Here is a 25826-nt window from a genome sequence, read left to right as displayed (position 1 = left end):
AGAAACAAGAGTATTGCAGAAGATCCAATCCTCATTATCAAAGAATCCGGTTGAAAGGATTACAGCAATAAAAGCTCCAATAAACTGACAACCAGCAGGCAAAGTTAGCAACTAGCAAACAAGAATAAAGTGTTTTAGCATAAACAAGCGAAAGAGAACAGTAAGTGGTTCGGGAGGTGGTGGAGACAAAAAATGGAGCTAAAAGTAGAGTGAATATTGGAATTACACATATCAAGTGGATAAAAAACATTTAGATTTAGCTTCTCCGCAGAAACAGGACAGTATTGGAGCAGATCTAATCATCATCATCAAGAAACCAAACCAGGAAATTAGCTACTTTCACAGTGGATAGTTGAGATAATTTAATCACTCCTATTTCTGTTATACATATTCACTTAAAGTTACCCTTATTTATGAAGAGCCTCACTATGAATGACAGGTTCTCTGATATCGCATGCTGTTAAAACATTACGTTTAATACATATTGGTTCCAAATATTGATTATAATCCTTTCTAGGCCCTTAATTACCCATACCGGTTGATCCCTAACAACAGCATAGCTAAAAATGGCTTGAAATTGGCAGAATCTTGGTTACAATAAGGAATGTTTACTCACAGATGTAGTAATACTCTCTGCCAGGGCGGAACTCGAAGCCCAAAGAGAATGGAGTGAAGAGCTGGAACTTCTCGGAGAACTTCAGCGGTCCGTTCGGCGACAGAGGTCGGTTGCACTCCCAGCGTTTGAAGCCCTTGGCGGTGTGGTCGCAGGAGCTGTAGCCGTCGTAGTTCACCATGTAGAGGACGTAGCGCTCAGCCCGGTCGTCAGAAACCGGGCTGGCGTAGTGCGGACAGTAGACGTCAAGATAGTCGTTGATGCAGACGTCGATGTGGTAGTCGCCTCGGTAGAATCTGGACAGAAAAACAGAAAAATCCAACATGAATATACATTCAGAGTGTTTCGTGTTGGAAAACATTAGCATAGGAAGCTGGTTTTAAGCATTTTGAGAGAAAATATTTGGTCAAAGTTGTTTTAAAGCAAATTTTGCTTAAATAATCTGCCTCCTAATGTCAAGTTTTTGGGTTTTTTTGTAATTTAAGCAAGTTTTGCTTTAATAATGTGTCTCTTATTGTTGTAGTTTTGGTTTCCTTTTGATTTAAGCAAGTTTTGCTTTAATAATCTGCCTCATAATGTATTTTTTAGTTTTTTTCTTTGGGAATTAAGCAAGTTTTGCTTTAATAATCTGCCTCCTACTATCATATTTTTGATTTTTTTTTGTGATTTAAACAAATTTTGCCTAAATAATCTGCCTCTTAATGTAGTAGTTTTGGTTTATTTGGGATTTAAGCTCGCATTGTATTTTTGGTTTCCTTTGGATTTAAGCAAGTTTTGCTTCAATAATGTTACCACTTAATGTCGTATTTTTTGTTTTTTCTTTAGGATTTAAGCAAGTTTTGCTTTAATAATCCGCCTCTTACTGTCTATTTTTGTTTTTTGGGGGGATTTTACAAGCCTTAAACTTTCATAAATGACTCCATACCCTCTTTTCTATGACTTAACGGTGCCCATTTGAGCTTTTTGAGCCCAATGGTGCTATAGACTAATATTTTCATGTACGCTCCCCCTCCGTTTCTTCACACATACATGAAAACAGACGACATGCATGTATTCCTGCCAACGGTTTCACACAATCCCACGGACTGACAGGTGGTAATAATGTGTCAGCAACGGCAGAGAGGAAGACTGTTAGCTTGGAAACATGGATGTAAACAATTCATGATTTGAAGCGATGTTTAAAAAGTCATCTTTGGTGATGTTTTGTGAGGAATTAACATGTTTTGGTGGTATGTAAAGGACACAAAGCAGCTTTAAGTCTGCATGTCAGCACTACCAGCCAACTGACTAATTCTCATTCTATTACTGGTTAAGGTGATTGTACTGCATGTCTAAATGGCACCATTATTCCCACAGCGGCGTCGCACAAAATGTGATCACTGGTTCTGACCTTTCTAATAATTTATTTACCCAACGAAGACGCGCTGAGCATGCATGCTCTCCGCTGCAGCCCGCTTTTATGTTGTGTGTTCACATTTGGCATTCACAGTCCCCGAAGCAGTGCTTTTTCGCTAAAGGCTACGTGAGCAGCAGCTGTTTAAGTGTGCAGGGAAGTTACTCATTGATTTGTTCGGGGAGTCTCTCGCCATCGTGTTTCGAGAGTTATGAACGCTCCAGAACCTCGATGACAAGAGATGATACTTTGGGTAACCGAGCGAGGCCGCGGAAAGAAGAAAAAGTTACCATATGTGCCGGACTGTGAGAGCTGCATCTCTGGTTTTGTTTACAGGATCCCATCATGTCGGTTCCAATCATCCAGAGACTCTTGTGAGGCTGAACCGAGTCCCACTTTGCAAAGCAGGAACCTCTCATGACGAGCGCCTGACAGTCCTAAGCCATATATCAATGTTAGTGCTCAGCGGCGATGACTGATGCTGGTGCTGAAATTAAAGTCCCCTAGCGTTACAGGGCTAATCCCCCAGTTAGCATGTGCCTTTAGCAGCTTTAAGAGGATCCCTCTGCAGAATGAGATTTTCATTAGGCCAATATGACAGCTTGATGGAGGAGCCCCTTGTGGAATCTGTGAGTCTGGGAAAGTGGGGCCTGTTCCCAAGCTTGGCCTTGATGCAGCCCCGAGATCTTTCACCTGATGGGAGCAAGAAAGAAGCCTCCAAGAAAGAAAGACAGAAAGACAGAAAGACAGAAAGGGGGGGGAGAAAGAAGTGCAACGGCGAGATATGCCAGGTATTCATTCCTGAGGAGAGCGATTGGAAACACATATTCCCATAGGCGGCGTATAAGGTTGCATTTGTGAGGCTTTTAGCGGAGACAGATTAGGCCTGGATGGGCGGCTGGACGTGTCTCTGTAGCTGCTAATGGCCTGCGGTTCGGTATCACTGACATACTGCGGATGTCTTCAATACTCCGCCTCTGTTCATTGACACAGCGAGGGCCGTCGGGGGAACCGTGTCGGTGCACGCAGCCGGCTGATGATACGATACGGGTGAACTCGCCGGGGGGCCGACTTCTAGCTGGCCGCGGATCAGATATTACGCCCACTTCTGGTGCGCTGGGAGTCGGAATCAGCTGATCTGGAGCCAGGTGAGGCCGACTGGGAGGGGCCCGTTCGCAGCTGTTGCCGCTGACATGCTCGGCAGGCATAAAGGGAGGTGTGTGCTCGCCACGGCCTGCTGGGGGTATCGGGTTTGTCACTACACAGATTGTAAATGTGCTGCAGGATTAGTTGCGGTCCTACTGGGCTCACGAGCGCCACAAATGAGCGGATGTGCGCACGATAGCGGGGTGTGCGAGCGTCTTGTGGCATCGTCAGCCATATCCTTAATCTTTTTCTCTGTCTAATTATAGTCTGGTCAAATGTGAAACCAAAGCTCTTGTTTTCTCTCTGTTTTTTTTTCTTTCCAGCACCAGCTGAGCACTTTGGCTCCAGGCAGCCACAGCATGGCCTCCCGTCGCCTCGGTTTCAGAGCAGCTTGCTGATATTATGACTAGCGGGGTCAGCGGGCTCCAACAGTATCACTTCTACAGCCAGAAGCACTGTGGGATCTCCTGCTTCGTCCTCCTGTGTGCAGCTCCGGCCTCGTAAGCCTGAGCGGCTGTCCATCAAACCCGACCGGGGAGCAGCGGCTCAGATTAGCCAGGATTAAGAGGAGTTTCTGACTGAGAGAAGGGAAAAAGTTTGTGACAGCGACTCTGCTCAGATATTTGTATTCAGATGCATGTAGATTGTGTCTGAAGTGAAAGCAGGTTCTACTCTCTGCATTGACAAGCATCTTGAAATTTGTCTCTGGTGACTGATTAGGTTTCACTCCTGCACTTAATGGAAATAAATGCATACTTCAGTCACTTCCTCAATGTGTTGGTGCCAGAAAATCAACAGAGCCTGAGCCCAGGGTGCCCCCTGAACTTCTCTCCACTAACAGAAACTACTAAAAGAAACCCTTCTTGCATAGAGCTAGTGACACCTTGTATGCAAAAACAAACTGCTCTAAACTCTGCACACATCACCTCCATTGTATTAAGACTGGAGGCACAAATCTCAATGATCGATATCTCTGCACCTGTGCAAACAACACCAAATCTGCCTGCATGGATGGAAACTACTAGAGGTATGTGAGAAAATAAGAAAAGCTCAAGCAAGAAGAGTTACACAGGAGAGACTGATAAAGTACCAGAAGCAAAAAAAGATATGATTAGAAACATGCAGTTTTGTAGCTACTTCTCGGACTGGATCTGATTTACCTACAATGTTATTAACCCTTAGATGCACCAGTGATTGGACTTACACTCTTCCATAAGTGGGATAAAAACGACCCATAGGAGAATCAATGTGTTTTTATGCCATTTTTGACCTTTTGGATAAGAATAATAATTTGTATTATTGCTTGTATGAATTTTTTGTCCACACAAGAATGAGTTCATGTTTGAAATATGTTTATTTTTCACTCTATTATTGGATTTTGAACATTTTGATAATTGAAAAAGAAGAATATTACACAGAACAGCAATAGAAGAATGTCAACACCCATTTTGTTGACATTTTTTCACTCTTTTCCTACAAGTTTGTGCATCACCTCTTATATGATATTATCAGTGATAAAGAGCTTGGGGTAGTAATACAAATATCACACTTTCTCTAAAAGCATAAAAGGGCACTTAAAAGATTAAATGGAATGGAATCAAAAACATTTTTTTGAGGAACAGCTGGAAAATGAAATGCTAAGAACTTTTCATTACAAAGAAAATGTTCAATTTCAGTGCAAAAGTTTCACAAAACTGTTAGATATATTGATAAATTAGTGCGTTTCCGTTTTGAAAGAAGCTGATTTTTACATGATTTTCTATGTAAACCTCTGTGTGCACATTATTTAGCTGCAGCATTATGCGTACACTTCTGCACTAAAAGACTCACAACACTGTAAATCACAATCTGACATCTCTATATGTCAGCAAAACAACACATAAACGGGAAAAAGTTACAGTAAGAAACTCATCAGTGCAACAACACTGACAGAAAACCCCTCATGACAATACTACACTTTATAAACGCTGCTGCATTTGAACTTCAGCTTGTCTGAATCCTGTCTAAACCTTCCGGCCATAACAGATCAATACGGACAAATTACTATAGGGTGCAGGGTGAAATTTTATGGGAAACTATCTGGAAAGTTTTGCAATAAATACCCACTAAAAGATGTTGCAGGGGGAGGGACGGGGATGAGGAAGGAAAAACCAAACCTCTTAGCAGACCTGATGCACTGGAAAAGCTGCAACTTTCATGCATGAATCTTGATCAAAAAGCTCAAATTAGTCCAATTTTTTTTGTTTTTCTTGCACATTGCATGCATTGCACCCCGACGCTGCTGCTTAGCGACTCATCCAGAAACATGCACGCCAGTCTGCTTGAGAAAAAAGCCCACAGTTTGTGCGATTGGTTTCTTATTTGTTTCTTTTGGCTGCTTCTTCACGGACTCTTCTAAACAGGGTCAAACATGTGCAAGCTGCATATGGACTGTAGGTGTTTACTGCAAAAAAAGACGATAAAAAGTGGAGTGCGGCGAGAGCGTCGCTAGATGAGCCAGATGTTTGCCAGATGGGGCTATAAGGAGGGTTTTTTTGAGTGGCACAAGTGAAATATTGATAAGACACGGAGCCGTAAACACAGTCAAGATGTAGAGGAACTTTACAACCCTGATGTCTGAAGGCTCTGAGAACATCCTTCACTCCTCCCTGCATCCGTTTAACCAGCTACAAGCCTTCAACAATCTTCTGGGATTCTTTGCTTTCATTAGCGATGAGATTTATTCTTCTGTTTTCTTCCTAATGGCTTTGTTGTTACAGGCTATTTAGTGAGTCATTAAGCTTTTGCAGGGCTGATCGAGGCAAGTGTGCTTTTTTTTTTCCTTTTCCTTTCTGCCGTTTTTATTCCGAGCAGCAGGAGGTGGTGAAAGCTGAGAGTTTTGATAGCAGGAGGCAGAAAAAGAGAAAACAGGGTTCAACAGTTCAGTTATAAATGTGTCATAATGACACATTAACAAAATAAAAGCACCTAAATCCTCCATCCATTCATCTCTGGGATTAATGATCCCTGATTGGCTGAATTACTCACAGTCAGTTAGAGGAGCTTATCAATGAATCAGTAACCGGAGCCCTTAACAAAACACGCATCTCTGGATAATCCCTCTTTTCACTCGGCTCCCTCACTTGTTTGCTTTTCTTTATCCCCTTCTGTTGTGTTTGACTCGGAGGCCCGGCTCAGGTAAGAAACGAGAGAGAGAAAGGTTAAAGAAAGAGGAGAGGAGCTGTGAAATATTTAACTTGGATTTTTCAGTATTTCATTCATTCCATCCGTGGGTCGGATTTTTATTTTCTGCAAGTTTCTCCTGGCAATCAACAAGTCAGCACAGCTCACTAAACGCCACAGTCTCTATTTACCGAGTGCCAGATTACCAAGATCTTTCCAGGAAAGTTGGAAGGGAAAATTCTTGGGAAATTACAGAACTGTAAATAACTGTTTTATTTCCCAACATGTGGGTTTAAATGATATTTCAATCCCTGCTGACGCTACCAGGAATTACATTCTGGTGGAGGCTGAATTCTTCATGTATTTACTTTTGGTTTTATTGCAGCGGATGAAGCTGCACACATCTGTGTTATTTTTTATAAGGATGCACCTGTCTCATGTTGGAAATCTGAATATTTGGAGTCTTAAAAAAATACTGGAGTCAGCTCACATCAGGTTATTTATAGAGGAACAGGTGCTGATCAGAAGTAAAGCAAAAATAAAAGCATAAATCAGTGTCAAAGCCTGAGTTCATGAATTAATTAAAGGGGTTAAAAATGGGTCTTTAGCTGAGATATGAAACTGTAGAATTTAAAATCAGCCAACGCTGGTAAACCTCAGAATTTGGAGAAAATATTAAATAATTGACCACAGTCTTCTTAGTATTCTCTCCATTCAGGCTGCTAGATACAGAACTGGAGAGAATGAAAAATAAAGCCAAGGTAAAAAATTTAAAAATGGGTGTAGAGATTTTTAAATGATGGAATAAGGGAAAAAGGACAGGAGTAAGGTGGTAGAAAAGACGTAGGAGGGAAGATAGGAGCAGAAAAAAGATAATGAAAGTGATAATAAGCAGAGGGAGGAAGATGATGATGAGAGGTTAAACTGGAAAAAGTGACCATGCAAAGTAGAAAACGGAGAAAAGAGGAAGAAACAGAAACGTGATGAAGATGAGAAAGAGGATGAACAAACCAAGATGAGCATAAACGGGAGGAAGGAAAGCATCAAAGGTGGGTTTTAAGTAGAAAATGTAAAATTTAAAATGATCCCAGGTTGCTGAATCTCCAAATTTGGAGAAAAATATAAAGTTTCTGACCTCACTTTTCTTAGTGTAGCTGCAAACCAGAACGGAAAGAAGTGGATAAAGAAGAGAGGGAATAAAAAATAGTTAAAACGGGGTGTAAAAGGTGCAAAATAGAGGAATGAGAGGAAAAGGAGGGGAAAGTAGACCACAAGATGGTAAAAAAAAGACGTAAGAGAGAAGATATGAGCTTATAAAGGACAATAAATGTGATAATAAGCAGGAATGTAGATGATGAAAACTGGAAAAAGTGACCAAAGGAAAAGAGGGAAAAGAGAAGAAAGAAGAGCTGGAACATCAGAAAAGTGAGCAAAAGTGTGAAGTACATGAGAACGGATGAGCAAAAACAGGCAGGACCGTATTAAAACTTTACTAACCTTATTAAAAATAATGATGCTAAACCCCCAAATTTTGAGAAAAATTACAGTTTTTGACCTCAGTTTTCTTTGTGTAGCTTCAGGCCTGAATGAAAAGAAGTGAAAAGAGGACAGAAGGTAGAAAGGAGGCGAAAGGGGTGTAGAGAGACTGATTTTAAGAAAGAGATGAAGCAAAACGAAGGGGTTGTAGTAGAAGAACAAGAGTAAGATGGTAGAAAAGATGTAGGAGAAAAGATGAGAGTTCAAAAAGGACAATAAAAGTGATCAACTGGAAAAAATAAGTAGCTAAAAAGGGGTGTTCAGAAGGTAATTTTATAACAGATACGGAGCAAAATGAAGGGATTAAAGTAGAAAGACAAGAGTAAGATGGTAGAAAAGACGTAGGAGAAGATATGAGCTTAAAAAGGACAATAAAAGTGAAAAATTGGAGAAAAGTGAGCAGAAAAGGTGAAAAAAGGGAGGAAAAAAGTGAAGCAAAGCAAGCAAATTTTGCAAAAACGTGAAATATTTAAACTCAGTTTACTTAGTGCAACTGCAAGCCTGAATGGAGAGAAGTGAAGAAAGAAAAGAAAGAAAAAAGCAGCTACAAGGTGGTGTCGAGATGGTGATTTTACAAAAACTATGGAGCAAAATGAAGGGATTAAAGCAGAAAGACAAGACTAAGATGGTGGAAAAGATGTAGGAGAGAAGATACAATCTTAAACAGAACAATAAAAGTGCAAAACTGGAAAAAATGAGGTAAAAGGTGGTCTCAAGATGGTGTGATTATATAAAAATATGTAGCAAAATGAAAGGATTAAAGCAGAAAGACGAGTAAGATGGTAGAAAACAATTAGGAGAAGACAGGAGCTTAAAAAGGACAATAAAAAAATTGGACAAAGTGACCAAGAAAAAGAGGGAAAATGGAGCAGAAACGGTGAAGAAATAGTGGGAAAAAATGACAAGAAGATGAGAAAGAAGGCGGTATAAAAGAAGATGAGAGTGGACATGAGTAAAGACAGCAATAGGGTTAAAAGTGGGTTTGAAGTTGACATTTAAAACAATAGAATTTAAAGTTGTCAAAGATTGGTAACCCCCCCAAAATATGACATATTTGATCTAAGTTATCTTGACAAAAGTGAAGAAAGAAAAGAAGGTAAACAAAAGTAGCTAAAAAGTGGTGTTGAGATGATTGTGTCTGTGTCTAGAAGAAAAACTGGAAAAAGTGACCAAAGGAGGAGCAGAAAAGATGAAGAAATAGTGGGAAAAAGTGACAAGAAGATGAGAAAGAGGATGAACGAAACAAGGCAGTGATGGAAGAAGAATGCAGACAAAATAAGAGGGTAGAAGAAGGTAAAACATGAGGAGGAGGAGGAGGAGGAGATGAAGCCTCCCGTTGTTTTCCTCCTGAACAGTCGGGTCAGATCAGAGGCAGCTTCCCAGCGTTCTTCCACAAAGATGACGAGATGCTCTCAGCCCACAGAAACACTTTAAACGCTCCGACCGCTGCTTCTACACAAACTCCCTCCATTTAAAACACAACCAGGGGCTGCAGTTCCCCTCTCTGCCTGCAGGGGGAGCGCCACCAGAACCAGGAAGTGATCAGGAGGTCAGCAGATGGGGTCCGTCCTGCTGCCCTCAGGGCTGGGAGGTCTCCATCCCCCTCCACCTGTCCCATCATTCACAGCCACTGGGAAGCTGAAGCCGTTATTACTGAGCCGGCTAATTACACACACACACACACACACACACACACACACACACACACACACACACACACACACACACATCTGTCCCAGGCCTCACAAACACACACTCCTAGACACATACAGCGCCTGCCAGAGGGCTCGGTCCGGCCGCTGACAGCACAGAGATGGGAAAGTTTAGTCGCTTCTCTGTTTCTGGGAACAAAACCAGAGGAGGTGAATAATTGGCCCCAGATTGGAAACACATTGAGGGAGTTAAAGAAGGAAGGATGAGGATGTGTGTGCGGATCCTGGTGGTCCGGAGTGTGCCAGCCGTCCCCAGCTGCAGCAGCGACACAAACACGGCGTTTATGTAAAGCTTCATGTATATTCTGGTCTGTATGCTGATGAGCTGCTGTGGTCTGAGCAGCTGCCAGCAGCTCAGAGAGAAAAACACACCAAAAAGATGCTTCCTCGCATGTTAAACGTTGGTTCCACGCCTCTTATTTTCAGGTCACACAATTCCTGGAATCTCCTCTGCGTTTTAGAATTCCTTGACAGAAAGAACAAACTGCTACAGCCTAGAATGAGTCAGGCCTACGTTTCCCAACATGCAACTGGTGTAGTGTCGCTTTTCATGTGCTAAGTTACTGCAGTGTCTCTTTATATGCAAATAACTCTTTATTTTATGATAATTTTATGAAATAATTCACTTTAAATGAACTGAATTGTGTCACATTTTTGTAACTTGCAGTTGCAAAACTAATTATTTTGAAAGAAAACCATGATAAAAGTATGAAAAAAATCAAAAACTACTAATGAAAATTTAATTGGAGTGAGTTTTTTTTTTTAAATGTTTCTTAATTATGGTAAGTAAGAACATAACAGAAAAACTAATTTTAAATATAAAAGAAAGCAATTTAAAGGGTTTTTAAAAGAACATTATTCAAATAAAAATTTAATTATTTTTCAGATAGTTGCTGTTATTTTAAAGAAAATTATGTATATTAATGATTGAAAAATGATAAATATTTTTTAACTATTATTTTACAGATTAAATTGCAAATAAAGTTTAGTAAAATCATAAACTAATTTACATGTTGACTTAAAAAAACAAAACAGGTCAAAACTATAAATAACATCCACACCTATAATCTATATTTTTGCAAACAGAAATGTACTGTTTTTATTTTATTTAAATTCACTAACTATATAATTATCTTAAAAATATTAGCCATTATTTAATAGAAAAATTATTTCCATGTAAAAAAAAGTAAAATTTGAAGAGCTTTTTTTTTTTTAGAGATTTTCAGTTTTGCTTAATTACAGACAATATTTAGAAAATCATAAAAAAAAACATGAATTTACAGGTTGACTAAAGAAAATAAAGGCCAAAACTGTAAATAATGTCCACATTAAAAATCTCTATTTTTATAAACAGAAATTTGCTCTTTCACAATGCTTGGCAATAAAATTTATTTTTATTTTTTTTAAAGTTTTACCATCTCTAAATAAAAAAAAAATACAATTATTTAATGGATCTTTCCAGGTATTTTTAAGAAAAATTATATTAATGGTAAAAAAAAAAGAAATAAAAAAATTCAGCTTTAATTTTTTTTACAGAGTTGTATTTTTTTATTCAACAATGAACTATTATTTCACAGATTTCTTGTTTTGTTAAATTGCAGATAATATTTAATAAAATCTAAAAAAACATTATTTATTTATACATTAATCAAAAAAACAAAAAAAAGGTCAAAACTGTAATTAATGTCCACAACAAAAATCTGTACAGTCTCAAATCAAATTTTTTTGAACATCTGACTGTAAAATTACACTCTTTGTACTATATTTAAGTCAAACAATATATATATATATATATTATATATTTGCTGTTATTTGAAAGAAAATTATGTACTAAAAATTTTAAAATTTAAAATAATTTTTAAGTAATTTTTAGAGTGATATTTATTTTACAGATTTTCCCTGTTTTGTGTATTTAAAAGAAAAAAGAAGGTGGATCAACTTAATTTTAATGAGTAGTCAAATTAAACTCATTTAGTGAGTGGTGAATTAAAATCCGTTTGATGGAAGAGGAAAAGCTGAATCCTTCTGTGGTCTGTTGGTCGAACATAATTTTATTAGCAGTTGTCTCAGAAAGATTGATGTAAATAGCTTTTGTGGAGTCCAGTGTTCATTTCTAGATTGTATAAAAAGCGTGAAGAAAAGCCTTTCTGAAACATCTTATTTTACGGCTATCTGGTAATTTACCCACAACAGCTGATCAATGTGTGTATTTCCAGACAATCACTTGATCTGAGCGACCTGAAGCTCAATAATGAATGATGATGCTGCACAAACTGAGCTGCAGAAGTGATTCTCCTGCTGTCTGACGTGGACAGAGCAGGGTAATCACTGACGAAGCTTTTCTGAAGTCAAACAAGAACCAGCAGCATCATGGGGTTGGTGTCCGTCAACACAACACAACACAACACAACACAACACAACACAACACAACACAACACAACACAACACAACACAACACAACACAGCAGGACTGTGTCATTCAGTCGCTGTAAAACCCCGAGAGGCCGACACAAACCCTCATAAACCCCCTTCTGCGCTCTTCAGGTTGCCATGGCGCCCGTTTACAGCAGAATCTGGGCTTTTCACAAACACATACCTGAGTGTGTGCACGTGTACACACTCACATATGAAACACACAACGACCACCAGGCCTCCTCCTGGTAAACAGCCTCGCTAACAGCAGTGGAGCGAGTTGTTTATTCCGTGGAAATGTTCCTGAACATCCAGGATCCTCCGTCAGACGCCATCGATCTGACACCGTAGACTGAGCTGAGGTCAGGGGTTAGTGACAGCCCATTATTCAGCCTCAGAGCTGCTGCTGGTCTGGAAGCAGGTGGAGGTCTGATGGAGAAACGTTCATCTAAAAGGCTGCCAAAGGTGGAGTTTAAAAAGTACATTTAAAAAAGCTCAATGTGCCGTGAAATGCTCTGTTTACCGCTGGACACTGCAATCCTATGAACAACTTGCTGTTATTTTACAGACTTTCCCTCTTCTGTTGAATGGTAAATATTGTTTGTTGGCTGATAATTGCAACACATATTATTTATATTAAACATGAAAAACTGTAAATGTTTTAGATGTTATTTTACAAATGAACTGCTTTGGTAAATTATACAAAATATCTGGTAAAATCACAGGAAATAAGCATTCAAAGACAGCAACCACAGGGAAACAAAAGTAACTTAGTGCAAAAAAATTCAATGTAAAATGCATCTAAAAAGAGCATTTCTTATTGCACTGACAGAAGTATTGCACAAATATTGACCAAACTGTCAAAGAATTGTTGCTAACCATTAAAAATAAGTGGCCAAAGCTGTAAATAACATCACAAATCTGTATTTCTACAATGATTAGTTGTTATTGTACACATTTGATTGTAAAATGACACATTTTCTACTGTATTTAAATCTGGAAAAATACAATTATTCTACATATATTTGCCGTTAAATTCAGGAAATATTATCCAGATAAGGTATTGAAAAATGGAAAATAATTTTTTTCACTGTTATTTTATAAATTTTTGTCTTGCTTTGTTAAATTATAGACATTGAGTGAAATCATAGAAATATTGGTCTAAATTTTAGTACAATGATACACCTGATTTCTGACAAAATCAATTTGAAAAAATAGTTTAAAAAACAGATAAATGTAAACATACAGTGAAAATCAACAATTGACTGTAAAATTACATTATTATATTATCTATTTCTTTTAAATAAGTAAAAAAACAACAACAATATTTCACAGATATTTGGGGTACTAAAGATTGAAAAATGTTAAATTATTTTGTGCTATTTTACTGATTTTTCCCCGTTTCGTTATTTAAAAAGGGGGAAAAATTGTTCAAAGTAAAAACTTGTGTTTTTGCTACCAATCATTAAGAGGTGATTAAAAGTGTTGAAGAGGAAAATCTGTTTTTAAAAAAAAAAAAAAAAAGATAAACATAAAGAAACTGTGAAAATCTCTTCTCGTTTTATCCAGAAATACACTTCATCAAAAGCAAAAATCATAAAAATCTAAGTGCATTATGTAAAAATAAACAGATATTAAAGTGAACACAGTGTTTGTCTGATTCCTGCAGTTTTGATAAGAACTTTTGTTAACTACATAGAAAATAAAAAGAAAATGAAGAGTTCCCTGTTTGATCGTATCATTTCTAGCAGTAACTTCATTTTTAATACCTTTCAGAACAATAACCTTAATAATCTTATCTTTAAACTGCAGATGTTTTCCTGTGATTTTCCCTCTTTCTGCTTCATATTCAGCTGCTTCTTTCTGTCCTGTTGCACTAAATGAGCTCCACTGCTTGTTGTTCTATCGTTTCAGTGTGAAGAGCTGAAAATAAACGGCGGCTGCAGAACATCCATGTAGGCAGATGTGATCACGATGCAAAAAATAGAAGCCAAAGCTGGAACTCGTTGCGTCCTGGCAGCGAATTTCAGCATTCAATGTTTATTTTTGGTCTGATTTACACTACTGTTCAAAAGTTTGCCAGGCAATTCCATGTTTTCTATGAAAACTCCCACTTTTATCCATGTGCTAACATAACTGCACAAGAGTTTTCTAATCATCAATTAGCCTTTCAACACCATTAGCTAACACAATGTAGCATTAGAACACAGGAGTGATGGATGCTGGAAATGTTCCTCTGTACCTCTATGGAGATATTCCATTAAAAATCAGCTGTTTCCAGCTACGATAGTCATTTACCACATTAACAATGTCTACACTGGATTTATCATTCATTTAATGTTATCTTCATTGAAAAAAGCTGATTTTCTTTCAAAAATAAGGACATTTCTAAGTGACCCCAAACTTTTGAACAGCACTGCATATTCTCTGAAATCAATCTAGAGGTCTGTGTAGCGCTTTTACCGTTTTGTAGTCTTGTCTGAATGTTAAGTTCCAATTATTACACCGAAATAGTCTCTCACAGTATCCCACAATGCACCAGGAAAACAGCTGATGGTCGCTAAACCAACTATACATACCAACATGCATTGCACTGAAGGGGAATGTTGGATGGATGAGAGTTTTTTGAGGACTGGTTGCGTTTCCACACATTTCTGATGCTATTTTATAATATTAAGACATATTTTATGGACTACATGTATTTAACTGGAGTGTATCAAGGCTACTGTAGCTCTAAATTCCAAATCAAAAACATTCTGTTGACCCCAAACTTTTGAACGGTAGTGTAAATTTGCACTATTTGACACTTTGATTTATTTCTTAATTTTGCTTATTTCTATCCATCCATTTATCTGTCTATCTATTTATTTCTTGTGCATTTTATTCTTTATTCATCTTATTATTATTATTATTATTATTATTATTATTATTATTATTATTATTATTATTATTATTATTATTGCCATTGTTGTTTCAGGTTTCAGGATATTTATATTATATTTTTTCATTATATACAATATTATATTTATTTTCCTGGTGAAAACTGGTGGCGCTTTTATTCTGAAGGTCCCACATTCTCCTGCAAAATTTTCCTCATAATTAAATAACTCTAATATTTTAACACGTTATACTGTGTATAATTGTGTTTATGACAAATACAAGTCTTGAATCTTTTTTTGTAGTTCATTTCTATGCACATGTGGACAACAAAAACACATTTTTTTATTCATGTGTTGGTTTCTTGAGTCGATTGGGAGCAGAAAATATACTAAAAAAATGCAGTGTGGCTGCTGGAAAACACAGCGGGATGCCTGAGCAGCGGTGGGTGTTTGAGGAAGGCCCCACCCGAAGCCTAACGCGTCCCTGATCCCGAGACGCCGACCCCTGACCTGCCTCCCCAGGGGCGACCCCAGCCCCCCCGAGCAGCCCCTATCGCTTTACTGCACCCCAGAGAGCCTCGGCCCAGCCCCACCCGGGGGCCCGACACACTCTGAACCCACGACCGGGAGGTGGAGGAGGAGGGACGAAGAAGGGAACCCGCAACGTCTGGACTCAATCACCCGCCCATGACAGGCCCTGCAGAGCTTTCACACCAGCACTTATCCACCAGTGAGGTCTAGCACACATCAAAGCCGGCCGGGGGTTGAGTAATAGGCGTTCTGCGGGGGGACGATGGCGAAACGCTCAGAAAGTCAGGGAAAAAAGCCGTTGTGCTCAAGGTTCTGAGAAGGAGCGTAGTGAAAGATCGACTCAGTGAAAGAAGAAGGCAAAATAAGGAAAATTTAAGGAGGGGAATTGGGAAAGCAGAGCACATCCTTGATTTAAAACTCCCACAGGTCCTGTATACGAGCTAGGAGGTCCGTGTGTGAGCGAGCTAACTGCTTTCTGGCTTTTATTTGTTTGGCCCAATTTCACATATAAAGCTCCAGCTCCCATCAGACTGGTGTCACTCTGGAGAGAAGCACTTTCATAGCTTTTCTGCATTTTTACCTCCTTAATTTCTCAAATTATTATCATCAACGTAACTCTAATGCTGCAAAATTCTCCTGGTGACTCTTTTATGTTGAAGGTCCACATTCTGCTGCTTATTTCCTGCAAACTTTCCTCAGAATTTCCATCAAAATTAGCGACGTAAATTGCAAGGATGTTTCGCAGTTTGGTGCTAATTACAAGGAAAATGGAGACTGTGGTTAATTAGTTGCCACCCACACTTTTAAAAAAAATAAATGAACACAACTATTTGCATCAGTCTTGAGTTATTGTGTTCAACCAACAAGCTATACACACTTTGTGGAATTAGTTTTTCTGCTATAATTAATTGAATTTTTAATGACTAGTCTTAAATGACTGAAACTGTCCAAGTTTGGTTTGAAATCCTAAAGATTTTGAGCCAATTTCATGAAGTTAACTGCATTTTAATTCAGTTTTAAATCAACAAATGCAGAAATTTGAGTTTAAATCACACATAAAGTTAAGTTGGTGCAATTATTATGTCAACACAACTCATCAAAATAGTGCCTTTTTATGTTGTGTACACAATTCAAAAGCTCTAGTTCCTAATTTCTGCAATTTCAAAGGTTTATCCAAATCAGAAGATTACAGCTTTTTATGTTACATTTATTTAAGTGATGGGAAAAGGTTCCTTTTTAACTTTTTAAAGTGCACTGTGCTCTAGTTTTAACAGAAAAATAATAGGAATTCACTGTTTTTATTGATTTAGAGTTTCCTAGAGAGACAGCAGACAGATGTGCAGCACTGAGTCACTTTATTCCACCGATATATTTTTCTATCTGTGCAGTGGAGCCGCTGACATGAATGAGTGGACTGACGGAGAGCTAAATAATGTTTATAGAGGAGGTCAGGATGAGATCTTTACTCACACCAGGGTGGTACAGAAACTCATGTCTTGTTAATTTGTTCTTTTCTGCATTACAAGTCGCTGTAGGCTGAATAGTGCATTTTCTGTCACTTTTATGGTCCACTTCTGCAGGAAAACTACCATGGAGAAGTGCACTATGGGGAATCATATATTATAAGCTTTTTATGCAGTCCTCAAGTGATTTAGGAAAAAAATCGGAAGCATTCTTTTTTTTTAAGTTTTGCTCTTTTAAGAGTTGATATTATGATTTAAATTAGGTTTCAGCTAAAACTGATTCATCGTTGGTTCAGTGGGGTGGCCAGACTTTATTCAAAGGAGGCTGTGGACACCTCTGAGATCCTCCCCTGCAACATTGTGCTACTAGAAGACAGTGAAAATGTGAGGAAAAAGTGAAATATTTACAAAAACACTGAATTAAAATTTAGTTATAATAAATAGAACCTGATGTTTGAACTTAAAAATGTGATAAAAAATGAATGTAGTTGGACTAAAGTTGGGTAATTAGCTAACGGGTGTTGTCTGAGGTGAGTTTTTTGAGTTAAATAAACTTGACATCCTAAGTTAAACCAACAACTATTCCTCCAAAATTAACAAACATTACCAGTTAGTTGGTGTTTGAAGCACATGCTAACTCACTACACACTATACATACTGTAAACCATGACTTAGAATATTACATACAGAGTACAGGTAGCATGTTTCTATGATCTATGTTTGCCTGAAACTACAAATTTCAAGAGTTTTACCTTTCAAAACAATGCATTCTGGGAAGTTTGCTAATATTCTGCATTATTAAGTTCGATAAATGACCTCTCAGCTTGCAAAATGTCAGAAGACAACAAAAATGACAAAGTTGGACTCATTTATCGCATTAAGCTAACGATATGTTTCTGCAGCAGGTTCAACAGTGCACCACATGCTAATGCTAACGTTCTAAAACAGAGTCAGAGGACTAGTTCTGCTCCCTGTCCGTCCCACAGCAGGCCCAGAAAAAACAGCACATGTAACATCATGTAAGGGCTAAACTTAGCAGCAGCCTCCAAGTGCTCTGCATGCCAGCGCTGAGCCGAGCTGCCCCACCTGGTCCGCTCAATCTGCCCCTGCACCCCTCCAACTCTCCACCCTCCAACCCCCCACCCTCCACTGTCCAACCCTCCAACCCTCCACCCTCCACTGTCCAACCCTCCACTGTCCACCCCTCCACCCTCCACCCCTGAACCCTCCAACCCTCCACCCTCCAACCCTCCACCCTCCAACCCTCCACCCCTCCACCCTCCAACCCTCCACCCTCCAACCCTCCACCCTCCAACCCTCCACCCTCCACCGTCCAACCCTCCACCCTCCACTGTCCAACCCTCCACTGTCCAACCCTCCACTGTCCAACCCTCCAACCCTCCACCCTCCAACCCTCCACCCTCCACCCCTCCACCCTCCAACCCTCCACCCTCCAACCCTCCACCCTCCAACCCTGCAGCCCTCTCTCCCCTTGACACAGAATGTCTGTCAGAGTTTCGTCCATCAGCCTGCAAACCGGAGACCACGTCAGATCTGCGCATACCGCCTTAACGGAGCTCCACAGCTCGGATTCGCACGCCCTCAGAAGTCCACGCGGCTCAGTTTCGCCTTAACAGAGCTGTATTTCATATTCACACCCGCTGCAGCATTCCGGTGTGAGGCCACGTTCCTCATTCACGTATTCGGCGCCACGAGAGGCCGGCGCTCGGTGAGGTAATGGCCCGTCTTTTGGGGGCTTCCAGTGGGCAAATTTCAATGCATATAAAACGGTTCCCCACTGCTACAAATGGAGCCCAGAAGGTGCCCCAAAGTTTCTAACCCACGTGAATACATATATATCTGCTGATGCTCATGCAGACGGAGGCAGCGGGAGATAAAAGTTTAGAAGGATGAATAATAAACACACACGGTTCTTTTATCCTGAATCCAAACTAGAAAGACGTCATCTTTTAACCATTCATGCAACAAAAAACATTGACAATTAAGTTTTAAACACCATTATTCCATGTATAATGTGAGTAATGGTTTCAATTTGCATGTTTTTTCTTTTTTTTGGCAAAAATTTGTTCCACTCAAATCTGTGTTTGCTGCCGTGTATCTAGAATGACTGTTCTGGCAAAAACTGAGAATTTCAAATTGGGTTGCTGACAGGAAGCTCAAAGCCAGCAAAATTAAATGTTTTTTAACAATTTACGGTAACAAAAGTGACCCATAATTAAGTTTTAAATGCTTAAGAAACACTCTTTTCCATGTGTGATGTCAGAATAATTTAATTATACTTTCAGTCAAATCTGTGTGTAGAATAACTTTTTCTGCAAAAACATTTCTGAGAATTAAAAAAAAAAGTTAAAAGTTTGCACTTCAGTTTTATTGGGGTGCAGACAGGAAGTTGAAAACCTGGAGAAACTAAATCAAAATTACCTGTACAGCTTGAAGCTCTAAAGGAGAAAGAACGTGACTCTTGGTATGTTGCTGCATTTTAATTAATTTTGTGCATTTCAGTATGTTATGGATACTTACAGTGGCGGCGGCAGCTAAAAGTTTAGCAAGAAGACTAATAAAGGGACACACCTCTTCCATTTTGAACAGTATCTAGAAAAATGTGCTTTTTAAACTAGACAAGACAGCAAAAGTGACCCATATTTAAGCTTTAGATACTTAAAACTACTATTTTTCCATATTCCATGTGAGAATTTGTATGTTTTTTAGCAGATGTTGTTTATTTAGTATAACTATTCCTACAAAAACACATTACTTTTGAGAGTTTCAAATTAAAAGTTTCACCTCAGTTATAATGGAGTGGAGACAGGAAGCTGTAAAGCATCTTTTGTCATTTGGGCGCCCTTAAAGGAATCTTATGTGTTGTACTTGTTTGGAAGAAACACTGTGTTGTCGATAATGTGGTCGACTGTGAGCCTCCAGCAGGGCGTTTCCAGCTCAAAAAACCCTCCCTGGATAAATAAGTTAAGGATAAAGACACACATATGAACCCATCCGCCCACATTTACGTGCGCTGTGCGGACAGAGCTCGTATTATTCTGAGCCAAAGGGCCACGGAGAGCAGCAGAAATCTGGCCCAGGAACCCGGCAGACCGGTCCGATACGCTGCAGCGGCTAGAAAAACATCACCAGCTGCTATCCGACAGCTGATCGACATTAAAAACCGAAGCTCTCGCACACGCAAACACGCCTTTTTCTTCCAAGCGTCGAACAAACTCACATCCGAGGAACATGTGCTCGTCCTCCTCGGCACCTGACGCACATCCGACCTTCTCTCCGGCCTGAACTTCACCGCTGACCCCAGATCGGCTATCAGCGCCGCCGTGAGCTGAATCCAGGGGAGAAAAAACAAAAACTGCGGATAGGAACCACATGTCAGCAGCTGCGCGTCAGTTGGAGGAAGGATTTACTGCGTCTATGTGATGATGGAGAGGGCCGTAAAGCAGAGATAGGGTTGATAGATCGCCGTCCATCTTTGAAAGCACAAGCAGACGACTTCTTCACCTCCACACCTCGGCGAGAGGGAATCAGACAGATGTGTATCTCTTTTTACGACAAGCCCAGCACTGGAAATCTCCCTTCCTCCCCCCTTCATTTACCACCACATTTCTACACGTACAGTAATGTGCCTGGGTTAAATTAGGCATTTGGCGGCGACCGAATCCTCCCCTCCGCCCGTCATTACGCTGTATTTTGGGGAGCAGACTGCAGTGATTAGCCCTAGCCTCTGAACCGTGGGCCACCTCATTTAACACACCACTTGGTGTAATTGTTATTGGAGTGGAGATGCTAGCCTGCTGTTCAGCCTGCAACAACTCTTTCTCCTCTCTCCTCCGTCTCGGGCTGACAGTTGCTGCTGGCGACGCCGGGTTGTGAGTTGGGAAAGAAAAGGGAAAAATTAAGATTTTGGCAGAGCCTTAACCGAAATGTTTGATCGGAGGCCAAGAATTCAGTTGAAGAGATAATTTGTTGAGGCAGAAACGTGGAGAAAGAGAGAAGTTTTGTGACTTGCAGGTTGTTTCTGTAGCTGTTGTTTCTACAACATTTTAATTAGAGTTGTTAAGACTTTCACTCAAGCCAAGTTTTTGATTAAAAAAAGTTATGACTGGTATTTTTATTTTGCCAGTTTCTCTATTTGTAATTACCTTTCTCTGCAAAATGTCATTTTCAGTTTTGCTGATGAGACTCTGGCGCCAGAAAAAAGACCACATTTTGATTAATGTACCACTTTATATAGGTGTGGCCTTGTCCTCAGTGATAGAATCTGGTTTGAGCATAAACTGTATACAAAAGATGGTTGAAAGGTGAAGCCAATGCAGAAACGCCGTAAACCTGCATTCTCTCTAACAGCCAGCAGGGGGCGACTCTTCTAATCAGTTTGTATGAGAAAATGACTCGAATTTTAACTTGATTTATTACCTCAGTAAACATTTTCCTGATGAGTTTATGGTCTCAATCTTTAGTTTTAAGACTTTTTAAATACAGCATGATGCTTTTTCAGTAATTAATGGTTGCATATAGAGAAAAATAAACAATAAAGCAGGTTATGTTTTCAGTTCAGGTTTCAAAACTGTACTTCACAAACCAATGGATGAACTCTCTGTTGCTCTATCCATCCTTTGGATACCGCCTATGGGTTTTGTTCTTTTTTTTTTTTGAAATATTTGACCAATCAGAGAAGCTTTTGGTTTAAGCATAAACTGTACATCAAAGGTGGTTGAAAAGTGAAGCCAAAGCAGAAATGTCTGAAACCTGCATTCTCTCTAACAACCAGCAGGGGGTGATTCCTCTAATCAGATTATATAGAAATCTATGAGAAAATGACCCAACTTCTAACTAGATTTTTTACCTCAGTAAACATTTTTCTAAAGAGTTTTTGGTTTAAATTTTTAGTCTTAAGACTTTCTGAATCCAAGATGTTGTTTTTTTTAGTAATTTATGGTCCCATTCAGAACAAAATAGACAATAAAACAAGATGTTTTAGGTTGAGGCTTCAAGACAGTACTCCACAAACCAGTGGGTGAAATCTCTGTCACCATATCTATCTTTTAGATTCCGTCTATGGGTTGTTTTTTTTTTTTTTTTTTTATAAATATCTTACCAATCAGAGATTTGTAGGCGGGGTTAAAGCTACTTTATGTAGAAATCTGGCTGAAGTCTTTTTCTAAAGCCAGAAAACTGAGCCAGGAGTGGGTGCAGGAGTCTATTTTAAACTTTAATTACTTAAATTACAATATCCTGAAGGATTAATATGGATTTTTTTGCCCAGTGACACCAGAATAATGCAGGCAGCTTTAACAATGGAGATTTCAACTATCGACATACAGAGCTAGCAAACGCATTTACATCCATTCAACACAGCGGCAAAAAAATGTTTGCAAAATGTCAGTTTTAAGTGGAGACAGTGTTGTAAATGTCGGTGTGGTTAGCGGCACCTGCTAATCGCTACCAAAGCTTAAATGTCAGTGGAAAATGGCATTAGCAGGACACATGGGCAACATCACTGCTTGGTTTCATCATCACAGAACAGAACAAACCTTCTATAAAATATAAGTCGTGAAACAAAACCATTTCCGAGTCTAAGTGTCAATTAGGAAACAACACATGCATGTAAATACAGGATCTAATGAAGTGGATGCTGGGAATCTGGAAGACAAAGTGTAGCTGCTGCTGATCGTTATCTTCAGTCTTCTTTATTGGAACAATATGCAACAATAAATTCGCTAAGCAGCTCGTCTTCTGTTCTACTTCCAACAAGAACAGCTGCTCGAGGCCTGTTTTCTGCCCCCGCAGGTCAAAAACACGTTCATTCCAAACGGAAATCTGCTACTTCCTGTGATAATCAGTAACCAGATCAATTGCCAGTTCAACCCAGACATCTGAAATCTTTAACTCTTAATGCTGCCAAAGGAACAATCGTGAATAAATTACGAGCAGCGCAACTTTAAGGTAATTTTTTCCACTATGATATTCCCTAATTGATGATTTTGTGGCTCAGTCTCTCAAAAATAAGTCTGACTTTGCACCCATTTGCCACATCACAAAAGATCTACCGGGTATTAATATTAACAGACATCATTTTAAAATCATGATATTGAATTTATAATGGCCCGGAGAGACCTGAAAAATCCTCACATCAGAGCTTCCCGGGGTGGTTTGACAGAGAAAAAATGGGGGGGGTGGAAAAAGGAGGAAGGAGAAAATTGAAAATGAAAGATTCAAAAGAGGAAAGAGCCAAAGCAGGGATGGAAACGCATCGGATGGGGTGGAGCGTTGGATAAATACACTCCCTCCGACTGAACGATCCCTCATCCACCCCCTGGAGAGCCGGACCTGCCATCTTCACCCTTCCTCTCTGCTCACTTTACACCACTTGGTCTCTACATCTGCTCCTTGCATCTCCTGAAAACCAGCCTTCTTCCTCTTTCTGCCCTTTCACTGCTATTAGCAAGCCGCCCTCTCCTCCTGTCCTAAATGGCATGCGACCGCCATTATCACCTTGTGGAAAGAGCGCCGTCATCATGTGTGCCATCATTTTCATCCATAACCATTAGGACCATTGTAAAAAGATACGACCACTCACGCGGCGTCTTCAAATAATGGACTGAACTGCAGCTGCTCACCAGCACCGGCAGACGCTGTCATTACTTTTTACGACTTTGAGTACTTTGGCCCTTAATGTACATCCTTCCTGCCCTTCGGTGTTTGAAGCCGGAGGACGGCGGAGGGGAAAAGATTAGACCATCCGGTTTATCAAAACAGCCACAGGTTCGATCTCTGCACCAATTACCGAGGGCTCCGAGGAAAGAGTTCAGGAGCTCGATCAATGCTGCTGTTATTGGAGCGGCGGCTCAATAAACCGGGATCCTGTTTCATTAGAGTCACATCATGATGTGCTGCTGACCTGTCACCAGGAATCACTCACTTACACATTAAGAAAAACCTGCTCATGCGTGATTGGGTTAACGGTTTGCAAGACAGGTCTCTGTGGAAGCAGAAAATGTTCCAGAAATGCAAAGAAAAAACGTGAAGAAGCCAGTGGAAGACTTTTATCTTTGTCTTGCACTTAGAACAAAAAACTTGTGAGTAGAGGTAGACCGATATATCGGCCGGCCGATATTTTGGGCCGATATATGGACTTTTTTCAATATCAGCCATCGGCCAATATTTACAAATAAAAAGCCGATTTGTGATCAGGCACCCGTACGGGCAGCTGCAGCGACCGCTTTTCCCTTAGAAGGACCCCGGGCACTCAGAGAGCGGAGCTAGTGAGTCAGGCAACAACAAGCCTCGCTCCACACCTGCTTATTTGTTTAAAAAAAAAAAAAAAAAACAGGTAAGAGATTTGTTTCTTGGTAAGAGAGAAAATGCAATGTTGATTTAGCCTTTAAAAGTCTTTACTGTGTGATCATCAAACTGTAAAAGTTAGCTGTTTAAGTTTTAGTGTCAGCCTCAGGCATACAAGCAAGTGAGAATGTGAAAGTAAATCTGTGGATGCACTGTGTGTGTGTGTGGTGTGCGCCTATGCCCAGAGCGAGGCTGCTGCACGTCCCTCATCTGCACACCCAGCGTCCGTATGTTTATATTATCTAATAATACTAGCAGCCCCCCCCCCCCCCCAATCCTTAAAAATCGGCTTCTACAATCGGCTTTAGATATCAGCCGTCGGCTGAAAATTTTTTTAAAAATCAGTATCGGCATCGGCCTTTGAAAATCCCATATCGGTCGACCTCTACTTGTGAGGTTGCGTCCAAAATGATCCACTATCTAGGAAGCTCGTCAACAAAACTAACATTTTTAAACATAATTTGAGTCTCGGTTCTATTAATTACATCTTTGCTGTTGTTTAATTAAAACATATAAGATGCTGGCTAAGCTAGTGAACCAAGCAGCATTTTTAAGCTAAATTCACAGCATATTAAGCAAAATTAATCAATAAAAAATTACTTTTTGCTTTGTTTGTGCTGTGATTCATCGCTGTGCTGCCATTAAACATATGAAAATGAATTATTGAATTAAACTGTTATATTTTTGCACGATAACTTGTGGATTTCTCTCGTGCCTGTTGTTATTTCTATAAGTTCCACTTATAGAAAAAACACTAAGAAATACATCTAAATACTATAAAATACATGTTAACAGCATAAAATACATCTAACTACTAGAAAATACAATACCAGAAAATATGTCTAAATACTTTAAAATATGTCTTAATGCTATAAAATACGTTTAAATTATATAAAATACATAATGACATATTGAATAATACGTCTAAATACTATAAAATACGTCTAAATACTAAAAATACAATAAAATACACCTAAATACTATAAAATACATCTGAACACTATAAAATATGTGTAAATACCATAAAATACGACAAAGTACTTTAAAATACATCTTAATAAGATATGTTTAAATACTATAAAATACATCTTAAGAAAACAAAATACATTTTATTCCAATGAAATACATCTAAATACAATAAGATAAATTCTATCAAATCTGTCTTAATACTATGAAATATGTGTACATATTATAAAATACATCCAAGTACTATAAAATATATCTTAATAACAGATGTCTAAATACTATAAAAATACGCCTTGACACGATAAAATGTGTGTATATTACAAAATACATCTTAACAACACAAAATACATTTAAAGCCAATGAAATACATCTAAATACTACATGTTAAACTCTATAATGCATCTTAACCAGCTACCGGTCCTTAATGCTAACGAGCTAATATATAGCAGCTGCAACGTTCGACATTCTTCACCAGTTTAGTTCAGTTTGATATTGAACACCAACTACAAAAAACAGCTGATGTTATTGTCATAAGTTCATAATTAAACTTCAACCTTATGCTGTGCTGCTAATTATAACATTAATTAAAGAACCGCCACCGTCAGAGGACATCAGGGTGAATATGTGAACCGAATTCACACTGAT

At 39.1% G+C, this 25826-nt stretch overlaps 1 protein-coding gene across 1 annotated transcript in view; it reads right to left on the bottom strand.

Annotated features, from left to right (window-relative positions):
* LOC111576579 (ephrin-A5b-like) overlaps positions 1-25826 on the bottom strand; it is a 108596-nt gene that overhangs the window by 16383 nt on the left and 66387 nt on the right. Inside the window, exon 2 of the mRNA XM_023282320.3 lies at positions 617-909. Within this exon, the coding sequence (XP_023138088.1) occupies positions 617-909 (293 nt within the window). The remainder of the gene's footprint in view (positions 1-616; positions 910-25826) is intronic.

Source organism: Amphiprion ocellaris, chromosome 17 (genome assembly GCF_022539595.1).
Source record: "Amphiprion ocellaris isolate individual 3 ecotype Okinawa chromosome 17, ASM2253959v1, whole genome shotgun sequence".
Classification (NCBI taxonomy): domain Eukaryota; kingdom Metazoa; phylum Chordata; class Actinopteri; family Pomacentridae; genus Amphiprion; species Amphiprion ocellaris.
Note: the sequence above shows the minus strand (reverse complement) of the source record. Positions and strands in the feature narration are given on the sequence as shown.